The 25,400-nt window shown below is 35.0% G+C and overlaps 2 protein-coding genes and 1 long non-coding RNA gene across 7 annotated transcripts in view; 1 reads left to right on the top strand and 2 right to left on the bottom strand.

Moving 5' to 3' along the window:
- The window catches only part of LOC123872633 (transcription factor 15-like), a 66,697-nt gene that overhangs the window by 31,164 nt on the left and 10,133 nt on the right, over positions 1-25,400 (bottom strand). The window lies entirely within an intron of this gene.
- LOC123872626 (dual oxidase) overlaps positions 1-25,400 on the top strand; it is a 49,241-nt gene that overhangs the window by 19,915 nt on the left and 3,926 nt on the right. For 3 of the 5 annotated variants that reach the window (XM_045917010.1, XM_045917012.1, XM_045917009.1), the window contains exons 3-23: positions 5,928-5,999; positions 14,737-14,898; positions 15,315-15,502; positions 16,785-16,868; positions 19,053-19,167; positions 19,606-19,772; positions 20,139-20,375; positions 21,009-21,205; positions 21,287-21,420; positions 21,934-22,048; positions 22,138-22,339; positions 22,440-22,593; positions 22,709-22,878; positions 23,020-23,175; positions 23,264-23,410; positions 23,491-23,622; positions 23,704-23,907; positions 24,001-24,188; positions 24,267-24,534; positions 24,616-24,844; positions 25,047-25,264. In XM_045917010.1, the coding sequence (XP_045772966.1) occupies positions 5,928-5,999; positions 14,737-14,898; positions 15,315-15,502; positions 16,785-16,868; positions 19,053-19,167; positions 19,606-19,772; positions 20,139-20,375; positions 21,009-21,205; positions 21,287-21,420; positions 21,934-22,048; positions 22,138-22,339; positions 22,440-22,593; positions 22,709-22,878; positions 23,020-23,175; positions 23,264-23,410; positions 23,491-23,622; positions 23,704-23,907; positions 24,001-24,188; positions 24,267-24,534; positions 24,616-24,844; positions 25,047-25,264 (3,539 nt within the window). Of the gene's footprint in view, positions 1-5,927; positions 6,000-14,736; positions 14,899-15,314; positions 15,503-16,784; positions 16,900-19,052; positions 19,168-19,605; positions 19,773-20,138; positions 20,376-21,008; positions 21,206-21,286; positions 21,421-21,933; positions 22,049-22,137; positions 22,340-22,439; positions 22,594-22,708; positions 22,879-23,019; positions 23,176-23,263; positions 23,411-23,490; positions 23,623-23,703; positions 23,908-24,000; positions 24,189-24,266; positions 24,535-24,615; positions 24,845-25,046; positions 25,265-25,400 lie in introns of those variants that run through there. The other 2 variants (XM_045917013.1, XM_045917014.1) reach the window with 2 other exon arrangements.
- Positions 380-21,439, bottom strand: LOC123872636. The gene is made up of 3 exons (XR_006797504.1): positions 21,429-21,439; positions 19,855-19,857; positions 380-464 (listed from the first exon to the last, which is right to left on the bottom strand). It is a non-coding gene; the product is annotated as an uncharacterized LOC123872636 (long non-coding RNA).

Raw genomic sequence — 25,400 nt, 5'->3', positions numbered from 1 at the left:
CGTAAAAAAGTACAAACTGGCACGCACTTTCACACTGATATACTGTGGATGATTTCTATAACTAAAAAGTCGGGGTTAAATATTTTGTTGGTTTTTTTTTTGTTGACCTAAATGGGCTAACTCCCGCTAGAGTGAATAACCTACCTTATTCTGATCCGGGTTCATTACAACATTGTCGGCACAAAATCATATCATTATTATGATCTCACTTCTTTGTAAAAAGTTTCATTAGTATGTACAATAAAAACGTGTTGGTATTAAAATAATTGATAGGTCCTGATTATACCGGATTCAGTTTTTACAGTTGGTATATATTTCCCAATTATTATCAGCAGAAAATATAGTATCCGTATCCATAGATATATGATAATACTATTTACATAGTACGCTAGATATGCGATTGACGATGTGTTTTTGAAGCAACTTGATTATAGCCATTGGTGTTGATAGCAGCAGTGAGCGTACTTGGAACTAAATGTTAGTGATGACTGATGAGACATCTGTCAATACGAAGGCCATTGACACAAAGTATCAACTTTATTAGAGCCTCGATAGCTCAACCGTTGAGGAGCGGTCTGAATTCCGAAAGGTCGGTGGTTCAAGCCCCACCCGTTGCACTATTTGTCGTACCCACTCCTGGCACAAGCTTTACGCTTAATTGGAGGGGAAATTGGTATTAGTCATGATTAGCATGGCTAATATTCTTTAAAAAAAAAAGAACAAAAATAAAATCAATACCCGGTAAGCTCGGTGGAGTGGAGAGCTTCGAATCAGCACAAAAAATAACTGTCATTTTGCATGGTACACGTCTGCTAGCGTAGGTACATGTAAGTACATTTTAGTGCTTTGCAGCACATTTCAGTGCTATGCAGTCATAATAAAAACCTAATAGTTTCTACTCACGACTTTAAAAGTTTAAATATTGCAATAAAAGTTTTGTATCTGTAACCACACATAAGTATATGTTATATTGTGTATCTATATCTATACTAATAAATAAAATTGGAGTGTCTGTCTGTAATTTCGAAATAACTACCTCATATTAAGCTCATATGGTTATTTGAACGATACCATAACTGAATCACACGTTTTTAAAATTTTTGTCTCTCTGTCTGTCTGTCTGTCTGTTTGAAAAGGCTAATCTTTGGAACGGCTGAACCGATTTTGACGGGACTTTCACAGGCAAGTAGAGGATTGACCAGGGCGTAAAATAGGCTACTTTTTTAACCGACTTTCAAAAAGGGAGTTGTGTTTTTCTACCTATGTACACCGAAATCTCCGAGATTTCTGAACCGATTTGCGTCATTTCTTTTTTAATCGATAGAGGAACTTTGCGACATTGTTTCATAAAAAATTTGGAGTCCAACTCCTCAATCCTGATGCTGCAGGGGATCTGACCAATCCACGCGGGCGAAGCTGCGGGCATCAGCTAGTTCATAATATGAATGTACACACAACCTTTACACGGTTTATTTTTTGTTGATAAATTGTTCATCCAACTAATTGCAACGAGTTTTTGTAGTAATTAGTTTGTGAATACGTAATCGATTTTAACAAAACACGTGGTTTTATGTATGGTTTTATTACGCGAATTCATTAACTCTTCATTTTATATAAAACATTCATCGCATGGTTTTTCTAAAGCCTGGTTCTTTTCGGTACCTAAACAAACTTTGAATAGGTATATATTATATACTTTTCCTTACATAGGTATACATTAAATAGGTAGGTAAATACTTTAATAGGTGTATATTTAGTCTAACGCTTAACTATGTTCATGCAAAAAAACCGAAATCTCATACCAGCCCGGCTAGCATGGGCAGTAGATAAAAATTATATCCCCCGATTATATCCACTGATGTCATAGAAATCAGTGGATATAATCGGGGATATAATTTTTATCTACTGCCCATGCTAGCCGGGCAGGGAGTGAAATAAGATCGGAAAATTTGTATGACAGTTCGATGTTTTTGAAACGAGAAAATTATTATTTTAATTCCACGGGAAATAGAAATTTATTAAGTATGAATGAAATCCCAAGCAACCACTTTATAAGAGACTAGCGACCCGCCCCGGCTTCGCACGGGTGGACACTACCACGAAAAATCCTATCTATTTTCCAGGATAAAATATAGCCTATACGGATTCGGAAGAATCCCTCTAAGTAATGGTAAAAAAAATTCTGAAATCGGTCCAGTAGTTTTTGAGCCTATTCAATACAAACATACAAAAATACAAAAATACAAAGGTTTCCTCTTTATAATATTAGTATAGACTACTCGGCTTCACACGGACAAAATTTGATACCTACCATCATCATTATCATTATCAACCGATAGACACACCACGGTTGTACGCCGCCTGAATTCAGCGGCACAAAAACTTTGTGTTATAAAGTACAGAAGTTATAGGTACAAGGGATATAAACTGTTTTGTTTATCTGCGCATTAAGTTATTGTGGTAAGGGTTAAGACTAATAAGAGTGGTTTTCATGCCATTTTTCTTATTTATAAATAATTATAAATATAATATCACCCTGTACGTGTTTAACCTACTTTCAAGCTGTCACTCTGGCGACCGCGACACTGACTCACGACTTGATACACATCGAAAATAATAATTTATTGTCCCGACTTGCCATCTGACATTTTAAGAACGATTCTATTTTATTTTAAGGTTAAACCTATTTTATTGATAATAGACCGTACATTGCATACATGAATGAAATATTGCATTTTAATTGGAGACCATTAATAAAGGCAGAGATAGCCAAACCACGTCCTGTTTACCGATTGGATTGCGTACAGAAAGACGCACATTCGGAAAGCATCAATTAAGTACTTATGAGTTTTCTATGAAAGTTGTGTCTAATTTATCACGTCTATAATGTTTAAGTATAACAAACTATTCATTACTATACTTACTATAAAAATAACTAGGTATCCACTATCCAGATTGTGAAGTGAAGCGATTTTGTTGAATATTAAAAGGCCAATTCTCAAACAGATGCGATCTGTACGCGATCGAGTACTAGGATGCTTAAGAACCTACACAGGGTAATTTTTAGTTTTAGATTATTTTATAGGTTATTACTTATTAGTCGTACATCTTCGTATATAGGTTTCTAATAATCCCGTTGGAATTCTGATTTTCCGGGATAAAAAGTAGTCTAGATATATTTTTTCCTTTTCCGGGATGCAAGCTATCTTTGTACGTCAGAAAGGCTAAAAGATATGCAGTGAAAAGGTAACAGACAGATAAACAGATATATTATATACTTACATTATACTTGCATTTATAATATTAGTATGAAAAAAATATGGATATAGGTAATTCAAGGATAATTCGTTCTTATAATTTTATTATTTTGGACAACACGATAACTTTATACCTACCTAGGTATGCATAAAAATTGCTCATTTAATAGCAGAGTGGGTTTAATAGTACTAGTGATATTAAGATAAATAATAATAGGCAATTGTCATAATATATCATGTCGTAACCATAACTTTTGGACCTAATGTTACGCCCACTGCACAAGAGGTCGTGCTGACAGCCGTTAATATACTTATCTGCCTTTCTATTGAATATCTAGCAGTTTATATCTTGATCTAGTCACATTGTATCATGTACTCGTATGTTATTGATCGTTAGCTGTTGACACAATTCGGATTTGTACATAGAATTATTTAAATATCATATCATATTGTAAGTAAGATATAGTGTTATAGATAACAAGCAAAAGCATGCTAATAAAATAAGGTAAAATATTACAGACTAAGGTAACTAAACCAATATTTTACTTACTTTAAATTTTGCCCGCGACTTCATTAGCGTAGATTTAGGATTTTTGTAAATCTTTTGTTTTCTCGGAATGACAAAGATATCTTCATATTGGAAGCTATAATATTTGCCTTTTCTTAAATTCAGTTGACTAGAATTGAAGCGTAAAGAATTATAAGATCTCAGAATAACCACCCGTATAAGATGTTTTGTAATAGAAATATTAGATCAAATTATTTATCCAATTCAATCCATCAGCCTATATACATACGTCCACTGCTAGGCCTTAGACATAGGCCTTTTAAAGAGCGCGCCACCAAACACGGTCCTCCGCCTTCCTCTAACATAACCTGCCCATTGCCACTCCTGCTTGCTAATCCTTTGAAATGGATATTATGATTACTTATTTTTTAAACAAAATACACGAAACAACCGATAGTAGATTATGATTATAGCAACATGGCTATAGCCGCACGCGCCGTACGTAACGCATTCTTTCAGGAACTGCTGAAAACACCCTCATTTTCTTGGCGTGACTAATGCAGTTAATATGGCTAGCAATTGTATGTAATTGAATGAATGTTTAGCGCTAACGACTTTGGCGCAAGCGTAAAGGACACCGCGACGCGATGGTGTGGACCTCGCACCTCACTCCACTCGCTGCACTCCGTCTGCGCTGGCCCTTAAGGATCTACTCCAATGTGTGATTAACTTTAGCCTTCGATTATAATGTGTTGTGCAAAACACAAAGATTAATTATTATTTATTGTTCAATTGCTACAAAAAATCTATGTCACATAAAAACTATCATCAACATTTTTCATACCGATTGCGTGCCGCAAATATTTTATTATAATTCCGAGCTCATGTAATTTTAATTACGTACACATTATTGTAAGTGCTGCATTTATTGTGCAGGTGTTACAGTTGGCTTCATATCCGTTTCGAATCATGTGCACCCTCAATAATTGTAAAGCCTTGCACACACAGAACGCGCGGATTGTAGCACAAGCGTGGCGGCGGAAGCTGGAAATTTTAAGGCTCTTAGAACTTTTAATGTAAGGAACTGTAATATGAAGGCATGCACAATACGGAGGGAGCGTAGTGGCTGCTCTGCTGCAGTGGCGTATCGTTGCCGTCACCTTGTCCATTGTGGCGCACTTACACAGTTTCTTTTAATACAAATAATGCCGAAAAATATTATATGTTGGAACTGATTAACAAAGTGCCTATCTTTTTTGTATCCTTATTCGAGCAAACAAGATCGCTTGCCGCGATGTAGCATGTATTATTATGTATATGCAAACAGTATCCATGCAGCATCCTCTCCAGTGTCGTCTAAACTTTTTTTTACCTGACGCAAACTGCTAGTCTTACTTGTATAAATACAAGCAGTCGCCATAATGCATCGCTGGCACGTATTTTGTGTGTCCAAGCCTTTAATACGTTACGTCGTGACTTTGACTTACATTGAAGTTACAAAGTTAAGTTTTTATCGTATGTGTTTATCTTTTAAGAAATAAAGGTATTCAACGAAACGTAAAGTCTTAAGCTATATTCTTAGAAATTAAGCACAAAAATAGAGCCAAGGGTAACGAAATACGTTAATTGAGCGTTTTATTTCTAATCAGTAAGAGATAGGTACATAATACATCAGTGTACTTATATCCTTATGATTCAATTATAAATATACACTTTATAAGAAATCAGAGTACCTAACGATAATTTTTAAGGTTCTTATCGTTTGGTCAAGATGCATTCTCCAATGTGAGATGTACTACCTCTCAAACAGGTCAAAACCAGTCAAGTCCTAGTCGGATTTGCACACGTAGGGTTCCGTTGGCACTATGGTACAAGAGATAACACTTTTTGTTTTTTTTTGTGATGTAACTGAAAATTCACGGTTATCGGATTTTTTCTCTTACTTGTGCAGTAAGATATTGGTATCATGCCTTTTATGATTCTAACAGAGATAGTATTGTATATATTTTGCTCCCTTTAACAGGTCTTGACGGATACAACATCGACAGACAGACAGACAGTCAACGAAGTGATCCTACCATACACCCTACCGAATAAGTAATTCCTTTTTTTCTTTTGATGTACGAAATCCTAAAAATAACGAATGATTTCTTTTGTTTCAGAGGTTTACTACGAGAAGCAGCGCTACGATGGCTGGTTCAACAACAGAGCTTATCCTGACTGGGGCTCCGTGGGTTAGTTACTTTCTTTAATATTTTGAATGGCACTTATCAGTTCCACCCCCGACCCAAAAAGAGGGGTGTTATAATATGTTTGAACTGTGTATCTGTGTATCTGTCTGTGGCATCGTAGCTCCTAAACTAATGAACCGATTTTTATTTAGTTTTTTGTTTGAAAGGTGGCTTGATCGAGAGTGTTCTTAGCTATAGGTATTCCAAGATAATCGAGAGAAAGGAGCTGATAACTTTCAAACGGCTGAACCGATTTTCTTCGATTTTAGTTAAGAACACTCTCTATCAAGCCACCTTTCAAAGAAAAAACTAAATTAAAATCGGTCCATTCGTTTAGGAGCTACGATGCCATAAACAGATACACAGATACACACGTCAAACTTATAACACCCCTCTTTTTGGGTCGGGGGTCAAAAAGATACCTAGGTACCTAGTTGATGTAAGATAACGTATTCGAAGCAAGGCTGAACATTGGAATATAATATCGAATTACATATTTGGAGCGACATATTATAAATTTATAGTGTTTTGTAGGGTTGCCATACCTGTCGACACATAACATTTTTTGCTAAAACTATAAGTAGGTACCTATACTCATTGTGCTTATCTAGGTCCATTGTTTAGCAAAACTATCTAAGTTCTTCTTATCTACAATTTTAATTTACACCGTCAATATTTAGGTAATTTAAGTCTACCTACTAAGGTAAGGAGGTCCGCATTATTCAAGCACTAGATGGTGCCCTGGAATATATAAGCGTAAGTTTCGGTTTTTTTGGAAATCCCACGGGATCTCTTTGATTTACCGGGGTAAGAAATGACCTATAGGTATCCGTCTGCGTAAAACAAGCTCTCTGTTCCAAATAGATGCCTGAGACTTCTTCGGTGTTGATTTATATTTTTGAAATCCCGAAGGAAATCTTTGATTTTCCAGGAATGTCCTTCCACGGGATTTAGGCTATCTCTGAGCCTTTCATCAAAATTGTGGATGGTCGTGAAAAGCTAGCTAGACAGACAGGCAGACACACTTTGGCATTTATATTATTAATGTGGAGTTATGGTAGCCCTATAAAACTACCTGACTGAACCTTTGTTTGATTTGTATTATGATTTAAACTGACCGTCAGTTCAAATCATGTCATGTTTCTTTATACTACTGACTTGATATATCGATTCTGCCTTGAAATCGTAATCATGTAGGTACGTAGGTACGAACTATTGAATGTGGGTCAATAAATGACGAGAAGGTACTCGTACCTATGCAATTTTTAATTTAAACGTTGTTTTTAAGACTTTATTTTGACTGAAAAAACCAGTTTAACAATCAAGACTTCTCACAGATGCAACTGATTCGAGTGACAACTCTAGGTTGTTTAAAAAATCATGTAAAAATATAGTTTACAAAGAAACTAATATATATTAGCCCAACCTAGCCAATGCACTCGGCGAAAATGTAAGGAATACTTGGCATAGGTACTAGAGACCTACGAGGTTACGTGGCCAGCGCTGTCAAGCTTGTTGATTTTTTGCATACAAATATCGTTTACATATTACCCGGTACTCGGCATTGGAGCTCATGTGTAGTGAAGCCTTAAAATTATTTCTCTGTGGAAAAGAATACACGAAATAAAGAAGTCAAAAACGTTTTTTGGCAAAATTTTAATGCAAACCTTTCTTTACAATAGAAAACCAACGTGCATTATTTATGTTTGTTACTAAGTAAGTTGATGCTTCTCATTAAGCTATGCCATAGATAAAATCAAAACCTTTTAAGTTCATCGCATGAACTTTATAACTGGTAATATCTTACTTGTATAGGTGACATTAAGAGTAATTTGCAGTAATTTTCAGTATCAAGTAATAAAATATGTGTGGAATTTATATAATTTAAGCGGTATCATTAATTTTCCCTCAAATAGGCAATGCGCAGCTCAGTTCAAAGCGCTTACCTACCTTTATAATAAGTTAATATTTAGTTTTCCTATCATCCTGTTTCATATCAACGGACTTCAAACCGCCATACAAAAAACATCAACGCGTTACTAATCAATAAATTAATTTATACTTCCCAACGATTCGTTCATAGATATCATACTATCTTTGTAGTCTTTTTCATAATATGTAGAAAACATTATTTTTGTAGGAATAATTATTATTAGTAGGTTTCAATATAATAGTTTTAGGATTTTTCTTCTAATACCTTCACAAGATACGTCTGCCTACATTACGTGATATGAATAAAGTGAAATAAATCGCATTCAGAGACCTGCAGGATGCGAAAATATCATCAGAGTCACTTTTTGTGACTCTGATGATATTTTCACTGTTACAGTTTTAACAAGTGTAAATTAAAAATTTATAACACCACAGACAAGTGAAGGTTACAGTAAGTAGAAAAGAGATGATAACTTTCAAACTGCTGAACCGATTTTCTTGGATTATAGCTAAGAACACTCTCGATCTAGCCACCTTTCAAACAAAAAAAAACTAAATAAAAATGGGTTTATTAGTTTAGGAGCTACGATGCCACAGACAGATACACAGATACACATGTCAAACTTATAACACCCCTCTTTTTTGGGCCGGGGGTTAAAAATGGGAAAGAAATCATCAGCAACGGGCGTACCTTAAAATTCGTGGTACATAAGTGACAACCGAGGTCCGGTAATCTCACGAGGATTTCTTCGATTCGCACGATGAGACCGACAATTGCTGCTTTACATACATTTTGCGATGAGTACATAAATTTTCATTATTCAGTCATCAAAATGCACTTTTCGTAAATAAATCGGACCTTCAAGGTATGCGATCAACTTTAAATCCAACTGTGAGCACGTATGTACGAGAATGTATAACATTCACATACTTAAATGAGGCTGTGAAAGTGATGTGATTCTGTGATATATTACGTCAGTCTGGTATACAGCCTCAGATGTCAGAAAAGATACATGCTTTATGAGTTTCTAATTAGTGATTAATTATTATTTATTCACAGGAAACAGTTGCACACGATTTTGAATTATATATTATTCATTTTCTTACTTACCGAATTAGGTAGAGTAATAATTTACAATTCTGTAAAATAAACTAACTTAAATCTAAATTTAAAAAAAAAATTAAAAACTACTTTGAATTATAATTAACTAAGTATAAATAAAATATTACCTTAATACTTCTGACATTGCTTTTGGCAGTGGAATTCTCAATTATTAAGGTACGCCAGTATATTCTACAGTATTGTACGGTACTCCATTAAGCTATCGAAACATAGCCACACCCTATTCCTTTTATAATTTATATAAGTAAAAACTGACGAATATCGATAACACAGGTATATCAACTTATCAAAAGCAGCTCAATTTCGGTTGCACAATCAAACGTCCGAGTGAAGCAAGTAGGGTTGACAACCATAAAGTTATTAATGCGAAAGTTCAGGAGAACCTACTTAATATTATTGTATAACACATAAAAAATCAGTTTCGTGTTACTTGATAACAAATCCAAAGATAACAAGGCAGAGTTAATACCTTTAATTGTAATATTTTATAATATACACCATTTAATACAACTGCTCCTATACAAAATTTAATAGACTTTTATTACTTTATTCGTCCAAGGCTTTTAGGTATAAAAAATCGTCAACCCTAACCTTTGTATGAATATGATGATATGACAAGGCTTCGAAATCGATATCAACTCCTGATAACTTACGCCACTCAGACTACAGTTTAGATGACATGAGATAAATATTTTATTAATTTATCATCCGACTATTGCGATATCGTATTAAATTAGCTAACCCACTGTATAGTGATATTTTACGATATCACTAAATTTGTTTAGTGAAATGGTCTAATTGAATTGTCGTTTTAACATCTGCCGGGGTTTCACTATGTCCCTGAGGGATATGGCCAAATCCCGATTTATGCGATTTCGCTGCGACATATCGCTTTAGAGTAGTTTAGAGGATGACGAACTACATACTTTTTGTTCAGTATATCAAACTGCTCGTTACTGGACCAGTTTTTGTAGGTTATGAACTTCTTGATTGGCACCCCTATAATTAAGTATTTATTATAAAAATGGACAAACTGTTTATCAAGACCTTTAGCTTTCAACATACAATCACGTTCATAAATAAATCATCTAATTGTATTTGCTTTTTACTACGCCTTGTGTTAACTCCAAATTACCATTAGTAGTGATATCATCTCTTCTATTAGATAATAGATAATTAATCAGATCATAATCAAAGGCCCTAGTGTTATTTTATTTGAGGTTAATAAACGTGATCACACCAAAATTATAGGTACGTTAATCTTCCTAACATGTAAGGCAAATTAACGTATAATCAGAATACTTATCGTGTAATTTCTTTAGTGTCGTTGTCATTTAAAAAAACTGATCTATCTCTATCTTATCAGTTTATTTTTACATTTAGTTCAATCCACTAGCTAACATAGAACACTCTAAAACTATGTATTTCACAAATCACATTAAAAATCTTAATATATTATATAAAGATAATTCGGGACTCCGAGCCGCGAATCCTACGCAAATCCAATGCTCCGCCTCAGGAAAGTGAGAAAGTCATTTGTGGGAATGAGTGTAATATTTTAAAATAAAAGTCCATAGTCAATTTTAGACTTGCCTTTACACAAGTTTAAAAAATCTATTAAAAGTATGCTCCTGAAAAAAGCTTATTATACAATCGAAGATTATGGAAATGACAAAAAAGCTTGGATTTGACTCGCTCCAGCAATACACGGGGCTGCAATTGCTTGTATAGTACAGTATGGCATATTATTGTAAACTGAATACTTGAAAAGAGCAACCGCCAAGTTTCTTTGTTGGTTCTTCTCGGTAGGAACGGCATTCCGAACCAGTGGTATTTTGACGATTCAAAAGCACTTGTAAAAGTTTAATTGAATAAAAATATTTTAAATTTGAATTTGAATTCGAGCAGTCGCTTGTAATATCATAATTTTGATGCAAACTAGGTACCTAGGTGCGTCCTATGATGTCTTTTTGAAATAATAATTCAGCAATATTATACTAAGCAATAGTAAATAATAGAGTAGGTAAATAATTTTACGCAACCAAGTACCTATAATCGAGCTACGTTTATCACAAGTTAGTTACAAAAGAACTGTTCGAAGATCTCCTCGCTCTTAATTCGAAGTTCATGTCGATTGAACCAATGTGCATTACGCCACTAACAATAAAGCAGAGCTAGGGTTACCATTTGCCACAAGATATCATTTTTAACCGCAAACTAAACAAAGCTCAAAATGTCCAATTAGTTTAAAGGTTAGGTACCTAATGGTACTGTCGCAAGGGTGATCAGATTTTCAGAAGCTGAAGTGACTGATTTTTAGGAGCTAAGGCTTCATTTGAACATTTCATACTTGCCGTATAGAAATATTTAGCGTCTTTCTTAGCAATTCTTCTTTCAAATCCACGGATACATTTTCTTTTCTGTATTTTTCATGTACATTGATAAAACAATAAAAAACGATTATGTTTTTTATTGATTAGCAGAAATAATTAATTCTATTCTATATTCCCTATAGCCCATTCCCCCTAAGCTATTCTATTTTTTGATTTCTAACACCCTTACAAAATCTTAAACATGATGGATTCCCATACAAAAACTTAATCGACAATTTAAGCATCAATTAAACTTGTTCCATTTTTACCCGACTGCGGCAAAGCCAAAAGGAAGGGTAATGATTTTAGCAGTCTAAATGTATATGTATGTATATAATATGTATGTATGTATGTTTGTATCCAGATTCTGTGTGTTCCACCGTAGCGCCTAAACTACTGGGCCGATTTTGATGAATGAGGTATCAATTGATTCGTCGTAAAGGCTCGGGTGACATTTAGGTTATATATAATACGAAAAAAAATTGACCTAGCGGATGTTACATCAAAAAAAGTGGGGTCACCAGAAATATTTTTTTGCTAATGTGTCGAGTGGTAAGTATGTCAAAATATATGAAAGAGGAGAGAATTCTGAATTCATGGGTATAAATTTTCAACAACAATCAACATTTTTACAAAAAACCATCAACATTTCTTTATGTTCGGTGAAAAAAAAAAACTATTGATGACCCTACTTAGGATTATCGCCTAGACTACCTCGATACCCATCCGAGGCTATCAATCACGAAACATCCAACATTAATCGAAGGTTTCGCTTTTGACTTTGGACATTTAACGTTTTCGAAGCTTGAACCATAAAAGATAAGTATTTGGAGTTGTTAAAGTATTGCAAATATCAATCATTTCTTTTACAAATTAGAGTGTTTGGTTTATATTTATAGTAGCATCGAATTCGTGATTAAATTAAAGACTTAATTTCTTAATTTATTCCGTTCGCCAGTCTCAAGTTTGTCTGGGACGGCTGGTCAAAGATCAGGTTGTTTCAAGTTTGTGACAGTAATGTTGCACAATTTCAGAAGGTATTTATATATTATATGTTATTTAAATAAATATGTTGGCCTACAATAGAATGAAGTGTCTTTACTAAATTAATTTTTGAACTATTGTTTCGAACAAGTCAGCGTACGAGAAGTCAGACGGAACTATAGAAAGTATCCATCCCAATCCAATTCAATGTTACATTTGTACCTGGTACATTGTGTACCTATTCAGAATTTAAAAACTTAAATTGAATTGAATTGGGAGAGTATAATACATTTATCAGCTGATTATTTATTTATTCATCTTCAGAAGCCATACCTAAAAAAACTCTAAACATCTTAGACGATTTAATTGCGAGTTTCACTATCACTTTTATCATTTTACAAGGAAGGTTTAAATATGTAAAATATATTTAGGTACATTTTATAGAAAAAGAAATGAATTGAGAACCTCCTCCTATTTAGAAGTCGGCTAAAAAATAAGCTAGGTACAGTTTGAAGCATCATTTACCAATTGGTACAGAAATGGATTGCATTCCGGAGACGAACATAGACATTTTATCCCGGAAAATTAAAGAGTTCTCAAGAGAGGGTTTTTAAAAACAAATCCACGCGGATGAAGTTAAAGGCAACGTCAGCTATCAATTTAATATTAAGATCACTTGAAAATAATTATTTATTGGTAAATCAAAGTACAGATCGAAGCATAACGGGATACATTAAGCAAGGTTAAATAACTTGATCAATGATGTCAATAATTATGTATCAGCTGTTACTATACCTTATAAGGTGTAATCGCATCTTATACCTAATTACTCTTTCCTTTGGTACGTTCGATCTGATTCTCTACATTCCGTAATTACGTTTTACGTTATGTAAGCTTTTGTATACAAGCGGGAAAGATGTAGAAGATAATTTCAGTAACTTTAGTTAGGTAAGTAGTACTTTTGCGTCGACAAGGTGACTATGTAGGTAACATTACAAACAAAAATGCGTGCTGCGTCAGATGAGTATTTAATAATGATAGCTTAAATAAGTACGAGTTATAATAAAAACGTAAATAGATACTTATTTGCATGGCGTTATAGTTTAAGTAGTTTGCGTAATTTTTGATGCTACAGGTATTTCTTGCTGTACCATGTACAAAAAATGAATGAGCAACTCAAAATACGCAGTCCCAGAATAAAAGAATAACGGATACCATTTCCATCAAATTATTATTTAAAAACCTGTTATTTTATAGTTCTTACTTAGTTTAGAGATCTAGCGCTTGCATTACACAATATTATTAAAACTAATGAAACATTGTTGAGTCCTGACATATCAAAATGCCTGCAATCACCAGCTGAGATTTTAGAGCGGCTTCAGATTAGCATTTTTTTGCTTATAATCTCGTTTATACGTGCGGCTTTTGTCGCACGCGCATCTTGTTCGAGCTTATGTCATAAGCTCATATTATACGCGATAGCCGTTTCTTCTTTGGAATCCATCTTGCTATTAGCACTATAGAAAACTGTGACAATAGCGCTCGCGCCAAAACGAGCGTATCACACTAATATTATAAAGGTGAGAGTTTGTATGTGTGTGTGTGTGTTTGTTACTCCTTCGCGCAAATCTACTGGACGGATTTGGCTGAAATTCGGAATGGAGATAGATAATATCCTGGATTAGCACATAGGCTACTTTTTATCCCGCAAAACCAAAGAGTTCCCACGGGATTTCGAAAAACCTAAATCCACGCGGACGAAGTCGCGGGCGTCAGCTAGTTAGTAAATAGTATCGATACACACTGAAAAAATGCAAATCTGAAACAACCCTAATCCATTTAAATTAATAAGTATGTAATATATAAAACTTTAAGCTATCATTTATTTACTTCAACAACACTGTTTGCATCATTAAATAAATTGAACGTGTCAGATTGGACACAACTTTATTTTAATAATATTTTAAGGTTAAATAGTTTAAATCCGTTATGCAAGTTAAATTGTAGATAACATAAAAATGTCTTCTTAGAGGACTACTATTATTACATAATTATATCGGCTATACACAAACAGTTAATTATATTATTCGCCTGCCAGATAATTTTTCTGATTTGTAAAGTCCTAAAATGATTTTCTGTGAAAAATGAGCAACTAGAAATTGAAAAGCGTTGTGTCACTTTAAAAAAAAAGTATATTTGGTACTTAGTAGTATTTATTGCTTTGGTACTTAAACTTGTAACTTGTTGTTAAGTGAAGGAGGTGGACTACAGATTTTTTTCTCTGTACTTATTGCAACAAATTAGTAAGCAATTCTTCTTTATTTCTCAGGAAGTCGGCTCACACGAAAGACTCCGGCTTCATATGCAGATGGAGTATACATGATGGCGGGTGTAGACCGACCTGGAGCCAGGACTCTATCGAAGCTTTTCATGAGGGGACAGGATGGCCTTCCTTCGCTGGCTAACAGGACTGCCTTACTCGCTTTCTTTGGTAAATATATAAGTGACTGCTATTGAAATATGTACTACTAATTAATATTCACTCACTATGTACATAGGTAACTCAAATAATAGTTAGGTACATCCACTCGAACCGCGAAACTGTTAATAGAAAAATAAGTTCTTGCGCATAGCGATAGAACCTACACGCACTTTACCACCTTACTACGCAAGGTATTACGATTGGTTGACGTTTCTTTCGAGTTTTGTTTTTCTCGATTGTAAATTGGCCATTTTTGGTTCTATGAAATAAAATATTTTTATATATCATTTGTAATGCCATTACAAAATCATTTCGCTTCTGGAAAACAACCATTAAAATTTCAGCGTTTATACTTTTTGTTTTCGAAATAAAATAAGGAAGATAGAAAGGTGCTTTATGATTATCAAAAATACGTTGCATTTCAGGCCAAGTAGTGACCGGTGAAATAGTGATGGCATCAGAGTCAGGGTGTCCCATCGAACAGCACCGCATCCCGGTAGACCAATGCGACCACATGTACGACCCCGAGTGCCACGGGGCGATGTATATGCCGTTTCATAGAGCTGCTTACGACAGATCAACTGGACAGAGCCCCAACAGTCCAAGAGAACAGGTAACACTTTCATAATCTTCCTGATGAAGACTAAAGCTTTCGACAGAAGCTATGATGTCAGCAACATAGCAGAACATACCTATTATAAACGCGTGAACGATTTTCTAGGGTCGATTCACACTGACTCAGAGTCGAAGCAAATCGAAGCGATAATCTAAAACGTAGGTACACAGTTGACGTCTATTTCTTCAACGTAATGCACTGATTTCTTTATTTCCTAACAAAAAGACATGCCATTGCATGCGCGCAAGTGCATCTCTTTTGCATTACATTGTGGAGATATAAAAAATGCTATAAATTTAATAAATATAACTAAAAAATAAAAATAAATATGAGTAAAGTACACTGCAGTGTGAATTTCTTCCTTGTATTAGGCAGATACTAATCAAAGACACGTACATGCGCTAAGTGCAACGTCCTGTCTTAAAGTTTCGCTCGCGCGTCGCTTCTATCGCACTATGTGTTACTTAAATGCATCTCAAACATGTGTGATACAAACATTAGACATACACAAATATGTTTGATATTCCAATAGGTCTGTCGATCTGGATATCGAAGGTCGAATTCTAGGCAATAAAATCTAACGCACCTTTTAACCTAGATCGCATCTGAATACGCTAGCATTGATTAACATCAAATAAGTACCGATATAAATGTACCATTTTATCTATCGCAATGTATAGATTAAGTTGAAACATTCTTCACTGCTATATAATGTTAATTGAAAATCACTTAAATTAATTGGACGCAACTATTTATTAATAATAAATAATGTAAATATTTGTTCACCTTATGATTAAGGCCAACATCCCATTGCCATGACGATAACTGCATATTTCAAACATATAAGTATTTGTATCAGAATTGAATAATTAAATAACTTAAAAATCTCTCAATATAATATGCTATTATAAAAATAGCATAATACTCGTAGAGTAGATAATAAAAATAGCACTCCAGTGTATAGACTAGACTCTATGGTATATGAACTTAAAATGTAATGTTAAAATTTCAAAGATTTTATAGCAGAGAAAGTTCTAGCTTATTCCTAGGATTTTGTCTGCGCGGATTTACCTTTCTTGATTCCTATTTAAATTTCTCAAAATGTACGGATCGGCCTCAGAATTTGAGTAGCAATTTCGCGAAACTATTCCATGAAAAATCTGTCGCACTTATGACCTTTTTCTGTGAGTTGTCTGTGAGTTACGGTACTGTTACCAAATAGAAGTAGATAAGCCGCAGTTACCAAAAATGAGATACGAAAAAGTTGTTTCTTTTTCAGATAAACCAGATAACATCATGGATCGACGGCAGCTTCGTGTACAGCACGAGCGAGGCCTGGGTGAATGCAATGAGGTCATTTCAGGTGCCACCAGCAGCCACGCCTGCCTCTTTATGTACATTAATATGCCTAAAGTATTCGTACTCGTATGCATATGTTATAGTCAAAAGCCGAATCCTTGCCGCTCCTATTTTGCCTAGTAAATCAATTTCGGTGCCTTTGATTAACGAATTTCTGTTTAACCAAGGATGTTATAGTCAAAAGCCGTATCCTTAACGCTCTATTATCAGGGCTCTCTCCGTCACTCGTTTCCACTCGTTTCATACAATCGTAGTTCCAATTTCATTTGAATATTAAGCATCCAAAGTCCATGAAATTTTGCAGACATATTCTAGAAACTAATATCTGTGTCTGTGGTGTTTTAGATTTTTCTAAAAATATGTAGTTCTAAAATTACAGGGGCTCCAAGATTTGTATGAAAATTTTTAAGACCGCGTAACTTTGAAACCGAATATTTTAACAGAAATCTGGAAAACCACAGACATAGATATTGGTTTCTAGAATATGTCTGCAAAATTTCATGGACTTAGGTTACTTGATATTCAAATGAAATTCAAGATTGATATTCAAATGAAACTCTTATCTATACTAATAAATAAAATTGGAGTGTCTGTCTGTAATTTCGAAATAACTACCTCATATTAAGCTCATATGGTTATTTGAACGATACCATAACTGAATCACACGTTTTTAAAATTTTTGTCTGTCTGTCTGTCTGTCTGTCTGTCTGTCTGTTTGAAAAGGCTAATCTTTGGAACGGCTGAACCGATTTTGACGGGACTTTCACAGGCAAGTAAAGGATTGACCAGGGCGTAAAATAGGCTACTTTTTTAACCGACTTTTAAAAAGGGAGTTGTGTTTTTCTACCTATGTACACCGAAATCTCCGAGATTTCTGAACCGATTTGCGTCATTTCTTTTTTAATCGATAGAGGAACTTTGCGACATTGTTTCATAAAAAATTTGGAGTCCAACTCCTCAATCCTGATGCTGCAGGGGATCTGACCAATCCACGCGGGCGAAGCTGCGGGCATCAGCTAGTGTCTAATAAATCAGTTACGGCACCCTTGGTTGACAGATTTCTGGTTACCTCTAAGGAAGCGCGGAACTCGCGCGGAAATCTGCTACAATAAAAAATAAAATAAAATTTGTTACAATGAGACATATAAAATCTTAAAAGGGAAATCTGTATAAAGGAGTTGTCGAAGAAAAAAATCACGCGCGCGGTTTTCCCATCGCTGAATTTTGCTAGTTCATGCCTGAACTAAATCGGCCAGTTAAAAGGTCAAAGTTAATTTACAGTTTCAGGTAACGAACGGGAGCTTGAAGAAGTAATGTTGTAACCTCAACATTTAAAAAAAAACAACTTGCTTTCTTTAAAAAATACAGCATTCGTAGAAAAACCACTAGGCCAAAATGGGTTATTTTAATTATGAGATTTGACAATACTATGCAACACATTAATAGGATTGAACGAAAATTGTTTTTTTTTATGGCTGTTGCTAACAACCCTAAGGATAGGTAAGTCAAAACTAGGATCGGTGGTGCTTCGGATATTGACTACAACAAATACATTATCCTACATTAAGAAGTGACAGTTTATTCACTTAACGCATATTTAATCTAGAATCGATTGCTCAATTATTTTAATTATTTATCAGTTGTGCCTAATTGACAAGTTGACACTTAAAATGCGAGCAAGTAGCGCAGCAAGCGAAGAGTCAAAGGAAAAGTAGAATTTATTTATTGAGGTTACCTGTGTTTTGCCTCAAAATTTTAATTAAACGGCTCATTAATTTATTTAATAAATACTTGAGATGTAATCTGTAGATTAATAAAAATGGATTTCTTTCGGCTAAATGCTTAAAAACTTTTCTGTTTTGTGATTACCACCTTACTTAATGAGAAGTTAGCGGTAATAGTGTGGATGGGGACGATTAACAAATGAATATAAAATTCGATTGAACAGCACTTGTAAAGTTTATTTGGTTAAAAGACATTTCTATTTCTATTTTATCAAACACATGCCGATTAGTTTTTGCGCGGCATTAAATACCGTTTTACGGTACGCTCTGTACGATACAGTACGATTGGGGGTACGATAAGCTCAAAGTATTAAGAGACCTATTGGTGGTCATTTTCTACGGACTCATTTTATTTTGTTATCGTATACGGCTACTTTCCATATTAACGATTTTTTAAATTACAGAATGGAAGTCTCGCGAGTGAAGGAGGGCTGCCCATGCGCAACACAAAGCGCGTTCCGCTGTTCAATAACCCTGTTCCACATTATATGAGGATGCTCAGTCCTGAACGACTTTTCCGTAAGAAAACTTTTATTAAAAAATTTATTAATTATCTTCACTTAGAGCGTCATCAATTTTATCGCAATGGACAATAAGAACGTTATAGACTTTTAAATTCTAACCTAGCTATAGGTTTTGCTTTTATAATGTTTATAGTCTCTTCATCCTTGACGTAAATCTGTGCCTCGCTTTTATTCCCGCTTTCTAATATTTCAAACCACAATTTACAAAAAAAAATAACTTCAACGTGATTATGTAGTTCTAAATGTTTCCTCCTCCATAGATCTTCATTAAACCTTCAGTATATTTAAACATGATCAATAATTTAGTTAAGGATTAAGCAAAATACCCATGGAGTAATATCGCGAAAAATATAATCAACGAATTTATAAACGCCTTCTTTTTTGTTATTTTTATCTTATTTCTTCTTAAACAATTTGTTTGCTTCCTCATCAGTGTTGGGAGATCCACGTACCAATCAGAACCCAGCGATGGTAACCTTCGGTATACTACTGATGCGTTGGCACAATGTGGTGGCCGCGCGGATTCATCGACAGCACCCGGACTGGAGTGATGAGCAGTTGTTCCAGAGAGCGCGCCGAATTGTGATCGCTAGTTTACAGGTAGAGTAAATAAGACAATAATGATACTTCGAAAACGTCTAAAATCCAAAATGTATTTTGATTTTTTAAAATTTGCAAGCACTGACTTTAAAAACAAGCAATTTAAAAGTGAAAATCAATAGGCCTAATACAAATTAAAAAGTACGAACCGAGCAAGCGTATTTTGTTTCATCAAATATTCCGAAAGAAACATTTACTTACACCTCCTTCTCGGCACTTGTGATCCTTTGGCCACCTCAGTTAATTTACTACTAATACGCTCTTCTTCTATTTGTAGAATTTGTGACTTCTATAAAAATTCTACTAGTAATATACTGTGAAGTTGTGTCTACGACAGGTTTTTAATGATTGAATATATTTTTCCAGAACATCATCCTTTACGAATACGTGCCCGCGTTTCTCGGGGTCCCCATTCCACCGTATGGAGGATACCGTGCAGAATTAGCTCCCGGTGTTACACATGCCTTTGCCACAGCCGCGTTTCGCTTTGGGCATACCCTGGTACCGCCTGCTATGCTACTCAGAGACAGGAACTGCAGATATGGCAGAGCACCCGGTGGACACGACGCTATAAGATTATGTCAGACATGGTGGGATGGCAACGTAAGTAAAAAATACTCCTTTTGCCTAAGTACTCTCCTAAGGCATAATAATATTAGGAAAAGGAAATATTTAGTAAACTATGTAGTTGATGCGCGGGACTTCGTCCATGAAAACACCGTGGGCACGCTTTGTTTTTCGCGGATAAAATGAAGCCTTCTTCTTAAAATTCTTAAAATGTCCTTCCCCGGGCTGCAACATAATATGTGCCGAATTTCGTAAAAATTGTTTAAGCAGATGAGAAGTGAAAAGCTAGCAGACAGACATACAAACATATTTTCGCGTTTATAATATCAGTATGGATATGGACGAAGTCATAGATATTTAATACTTTTATTTTGCGCTTTTGGTAAGCAGTACTAGCACAACAGTTGGCAAATATTTTCGATCAATAATAAATAATTTATGTACATGTTAGTAAAAAGCAAGGTCATCAAGCATCTCAGATAAAAATGAAAGGCACTTCTTTCGGATAATTGATGTCATTGTCACTTGTCCAAACGCTTGTGTGCTTTTTACGCAAAGCGAAAGTCTCTGAATCAATTTTGAAAAAAAATATTTTCTCACCAGACCTAACTAGCCAATTAAAAAAAAATTTGTAAGTAGGTAACGTAGGTAATATTCAAACGATTTCAGGATGTAATGTCGCAAGTGCCTATAGAAGAAGTTCTTATGGGAATGGCATCACAACTATCGGAGAGGGAGGACGCACTCCTTTGCTCAGATGTTAGAGATAATCTCTTCGGGCCTATGGAGTTTTCAAGGCGTGATCTTGGTGCCTTAAACATTATGCGTGGAAGAGATAACGGCTTGCCCGACTACAACACCGCAAGGTAATTTATAATGTGGTATTCCCCTAATTAATTGCCCTGGAACTGTACGGTTTGTCCTAAAAATGGTTTTTATCCTTTCAGAGAATATTTTGGTCTAAAGAAAATAAAAACATTCAACGAAATCAATCCACAACTGTTTGAAAACAATCCCGATTTGCTGCAAAATCTTATTCAAATTTATGAAGGCAGACTTGACAATATCGATGTTTATATTGGTAAGCACATTTGTAAACATTTAGTTCTATTTAAAAAAGTGCGCGGCTGAAGTGACAATGGGCAGGGCACATAATTCGAAAAACCTATAGACGTTGGAAACCCAAGGTGCTAGAATGGTGGCCTTGCGCCGGAAAGCGCAGCATTGAAAGACCACCCCGCTAGATGGGCAGGCGACATCAAGAGGCTCAAAGATTTGTATGTAAATTTTTAAGACCGCGAACTTTGAAGCCGAATATTTTAACAGAAATCTGGAAAACTACAGACATAGATATTAGTTTCTAGAATATGTCTGCAAAATTTCATGGACTTCGGTTGCTTAATATTCAAATGAAATTGGAACTACGTTTGTATGAAGCGAGTGACGGAGAGACCCCTCTTAATTGAGACGGTACAAGACCGTGGAGCGTGGAAGTTTCTACAAGAGACTATGGACGTCTAATAACGGTTGATAATGATGATACCTAATGATGAAAAAATATATATATAAAGGTAACAAAAAATAATGCTTTCAGGTGGAATGCTCGAGTCAACTGGTCATCCTGGAGAATTGTTTAGAGCGATCATTATAGACCAATTTGTTAGAATACGGGATGCAGATAGATTTTGGTTCGAAAATGAGGGAAACGGGTATGACGATTATTCATAGTAATAATTATGTATAAAAACATTAAAGATGTAAGGACAATAATAAATAAATAAATGCCAATTAATTGCAGAATTTTCACTCGTGAGGAAATCGAAGAACTTCGGAAAATTAGATTGTGGGACATAATCGTTAACAGCACAGCAGTGGGGCCCAATGACATACAACGAGACGTGTTCCACTGGAGTGAAGGAGATCCGTGTAGACAACCTTACCAGTTGAACGCTTCTAAGCTTCCGCCCTGCAAATATTTAAAAGGATATGACTATTTTGAGGTAAATCCACCTTAAGTGTTGAAAGTTTTACCACATTATCTACAGTCAATTGTATGATCGCTTTTGGTGCGGGATCCTTTAATTTAACATCTCTTTTTAGGGTAACGAGTTCGCTTACATCTATACTTGTTTGATCCTTGCATTTGTACCAATACTGTGCGCAGGCGCCGGTTATGGAGTGGTAAAATTGCAGAACAGTCGCCGACGCAAGCTTAAGATACAACAGGAACATTTGAAAAATGCTGAACAAAAAGGTACCCTAACAATTAACATACCTATTATAAGAAATTAAAATTGGTTTACTTAACAATATAGTTAAATTTTATGACAATTGCCTATTTGCATAATATTGTAATTTGTCTTATTCAGGTTCGGTGGATAAAATGGTGTGTCGTGAATGGGTGCACGCTTCCTATAAAAGACTAGTGAAGCTGAGACTTGGTCCAGAATCTGCACTTCACGTAACCGATCGTAAGGGGGATAAATTACGTACAGTACCTTTAGAGCATACCGATCAACTCACAGTATTAGAGAGTCAGGTAAAACTAGATTTTTTCACTTATAATAAAATTCAATTCATTTCATATTTCATGGAGCTGTCTCTACTTATCTATTTAAAGTTAGCATATCTCTAACAAAAAGGTACAAAGTTTTGTTAAGGTTACGCTATTTTATTACAGGAAACTCGGAATAACAAACGGCCCCTGGTTTTGATAAGAGTGCAGCGTGAACACGATCTTGTCTTAGAAATGGACTCGGTCGCATCGCGACGCAAATTTCTCGTCAAATTGGACACATTTCTTGCACAACATAAAAAGGCTTTGAATTTGACCCAGGTATTTATATACCAAAAAAGTTTTTTAACCTTACATACCTCTACTTAAACTAACGCGGTATTTTTAAGAGTGCAAATATCTGTTTTAGGGGCATCGAGACCAAATATTAGCATCAGCAGAAACAAGGGAACGACGACAGCGGAAATTAGAACATTTCTTTCGAGAAGCCTATGCTATTACTTTTGGTCTTGCACCCGGTGAAAAACGAAGGAGAAACGAAGATTCTGATCCAGAGGTAAATTTTGCTAGATATTTTAATTCTTACTTGTTTCTGTTTTTTACGAGTATATTAATAACTAATGCGTGATTTTCCAGTCTATTGTGATGAGGACATCGTTATCAAAAAGTGAGTTTGCAAGCGCTCTTGGAATGAAAGCAGATGCAGTTTTTGTCAAGAAAATGTTCAATATTGTCGATAAAGACAGCGATGGAAGAATATCGTTTCAGGTACAACAAATGACAAATTTTAATAATGTCTTGAAGTCCCAAAATCCATATATACTTTGTAAAATTATGTTTTTGTTCTAGGAATTTCTAGATACAGTAGTATTATTTTCTCGTGGAGCAACTGATGACAAACTTCGGATTATATTTGACATGTGCGATAACGATAGGAATGGTGTTATTGACAAGGGAGAACTGAGTGAGATGCTGCGCTCCTTGGTCGAGATTGCGAGAACAACATCTTTAAGAGATGAACATGTAACTGAACTAATTGATGGAATGTTTTCTGTAAGTTAACTATTTTATTTATTTGAGCTAGATCAAAGATCAAAAGTTTTCATTGTTAGTTTATTTGTTACTGATTTACGAGTTTCATTTTAGAATGCTGGTCTTCAACATAAAGATCACCTCACTTATTCAGACTTCAAAGTGATGATGAAAGAATATAAAGGGGAATTTGTTGCTATTGGTCTCGATTGCAAAGGTGCCAAACAGAACTTTTTAGACACATCGACCAACGTCGCAAGAATGACTAGTTTTCATATTGAACCATCGATGGAACAATCCAGGTAACTTATCTCATCAAGAATCTCTGTCGATAATTTATTTAATCTTGGGTTGTTTAACTAAGTTTTTTGTCTTTACAGACATTGGTTCCTACTGAAGTGGGATTACTTAACAACTTTCTTAGAAGAGAACCGACAAAATATATTCTACCTATTCATCTTCTACGTGGTTACTATTGGTCTGTTTGTTGAAAGATTCGCACATTACTCTTTTATGTCTGAACATCTGGATTTAAGGCATATCATGGGTGTTGGTATAGCCATAACGAGAGGATCTGCAGCCTCGTTATCTTTCTGCTACTGTCTCTTATTACTTACAATGTCAAGAAATTTGTTAACTAAGTTAAAGGTCAGTTGGATTTAAATTACCTCATTTAAATACAATTTCATCTCCTTATTCTATATTTATATGTTTATTTAATTTTATCAGGAGTTCAGCATTCAGCAATACATCCCGCTAGATTCAAGTATCCAATTCCATAAGATAGTCGCCTGCACAGCTCTGTTCTTCTCGCTGCTTCACACAGCAGGTCATATGGTGAACTTCTACCACGTTTCCACTCAGCCGGTTGAGAATCTACGTTGTTTAACCAAGGAAGTCCATTTCACTTCAGACTTCAGGCCGGGGATAACGTATTGGGTGTTCCAGACAGTTACAGGTAATAACTTGTCTTTACCGAAATCTTTATATCCAATCCAATGTTTACTTGGAGGTAGTAATGCCTCAAAAATAATTTCTTGAAATGTATTTTTAGATTGGCTTAATCTGGACAAATACTAACTGTTTATGAATTTAATTAAGTTACGATATCAATCAATAAATCATTCATATTTCATTAAGTCCATATCAATTTTTTTAAGGTGTTACTGGCGTCTTATTGTTTATCATAATGTGCATAATATTCATATTCGCACACCCAACTATACGCAAACGTGCATATCCATGGTTCTGGCGAGCACATTCCTTGCACGTGGCTTTATATGCACTGTGCCTTGTTCACGGACTTGCGAGGCTCACCGGTGCACCGAGGTTCTGGATATTCTTCCTTGGACCGGCAATCATTTACACTCTTGATAAGGTCAGTTATTTTGTTTTAACCTTTAATTTCCCAAGTTAAATAAACCAGGCTTGTAAATTCTAGACCATTATGAAATTCTACTTATTTGTGATTCTTTTAAATATTTTTGTTATTTGAACATTTTTGGTGACTCCAT

Source organism: Maniola jurtina, chromosome 15 (genome assembly GCF_905333055.1).
Source record: "Maniola jurtina chromosome 15, ilManJurt1.1, whole genome shotgun sequence".
NCBI lineage: Eukaryota > Metazoa > Arthropoda > Insecta > Lepidoptera > Nymphalidae > Maniola > Maniola jurtina.
This window is presented reverse-complemented; position numbering and strand designations above follow the sequence as displayed.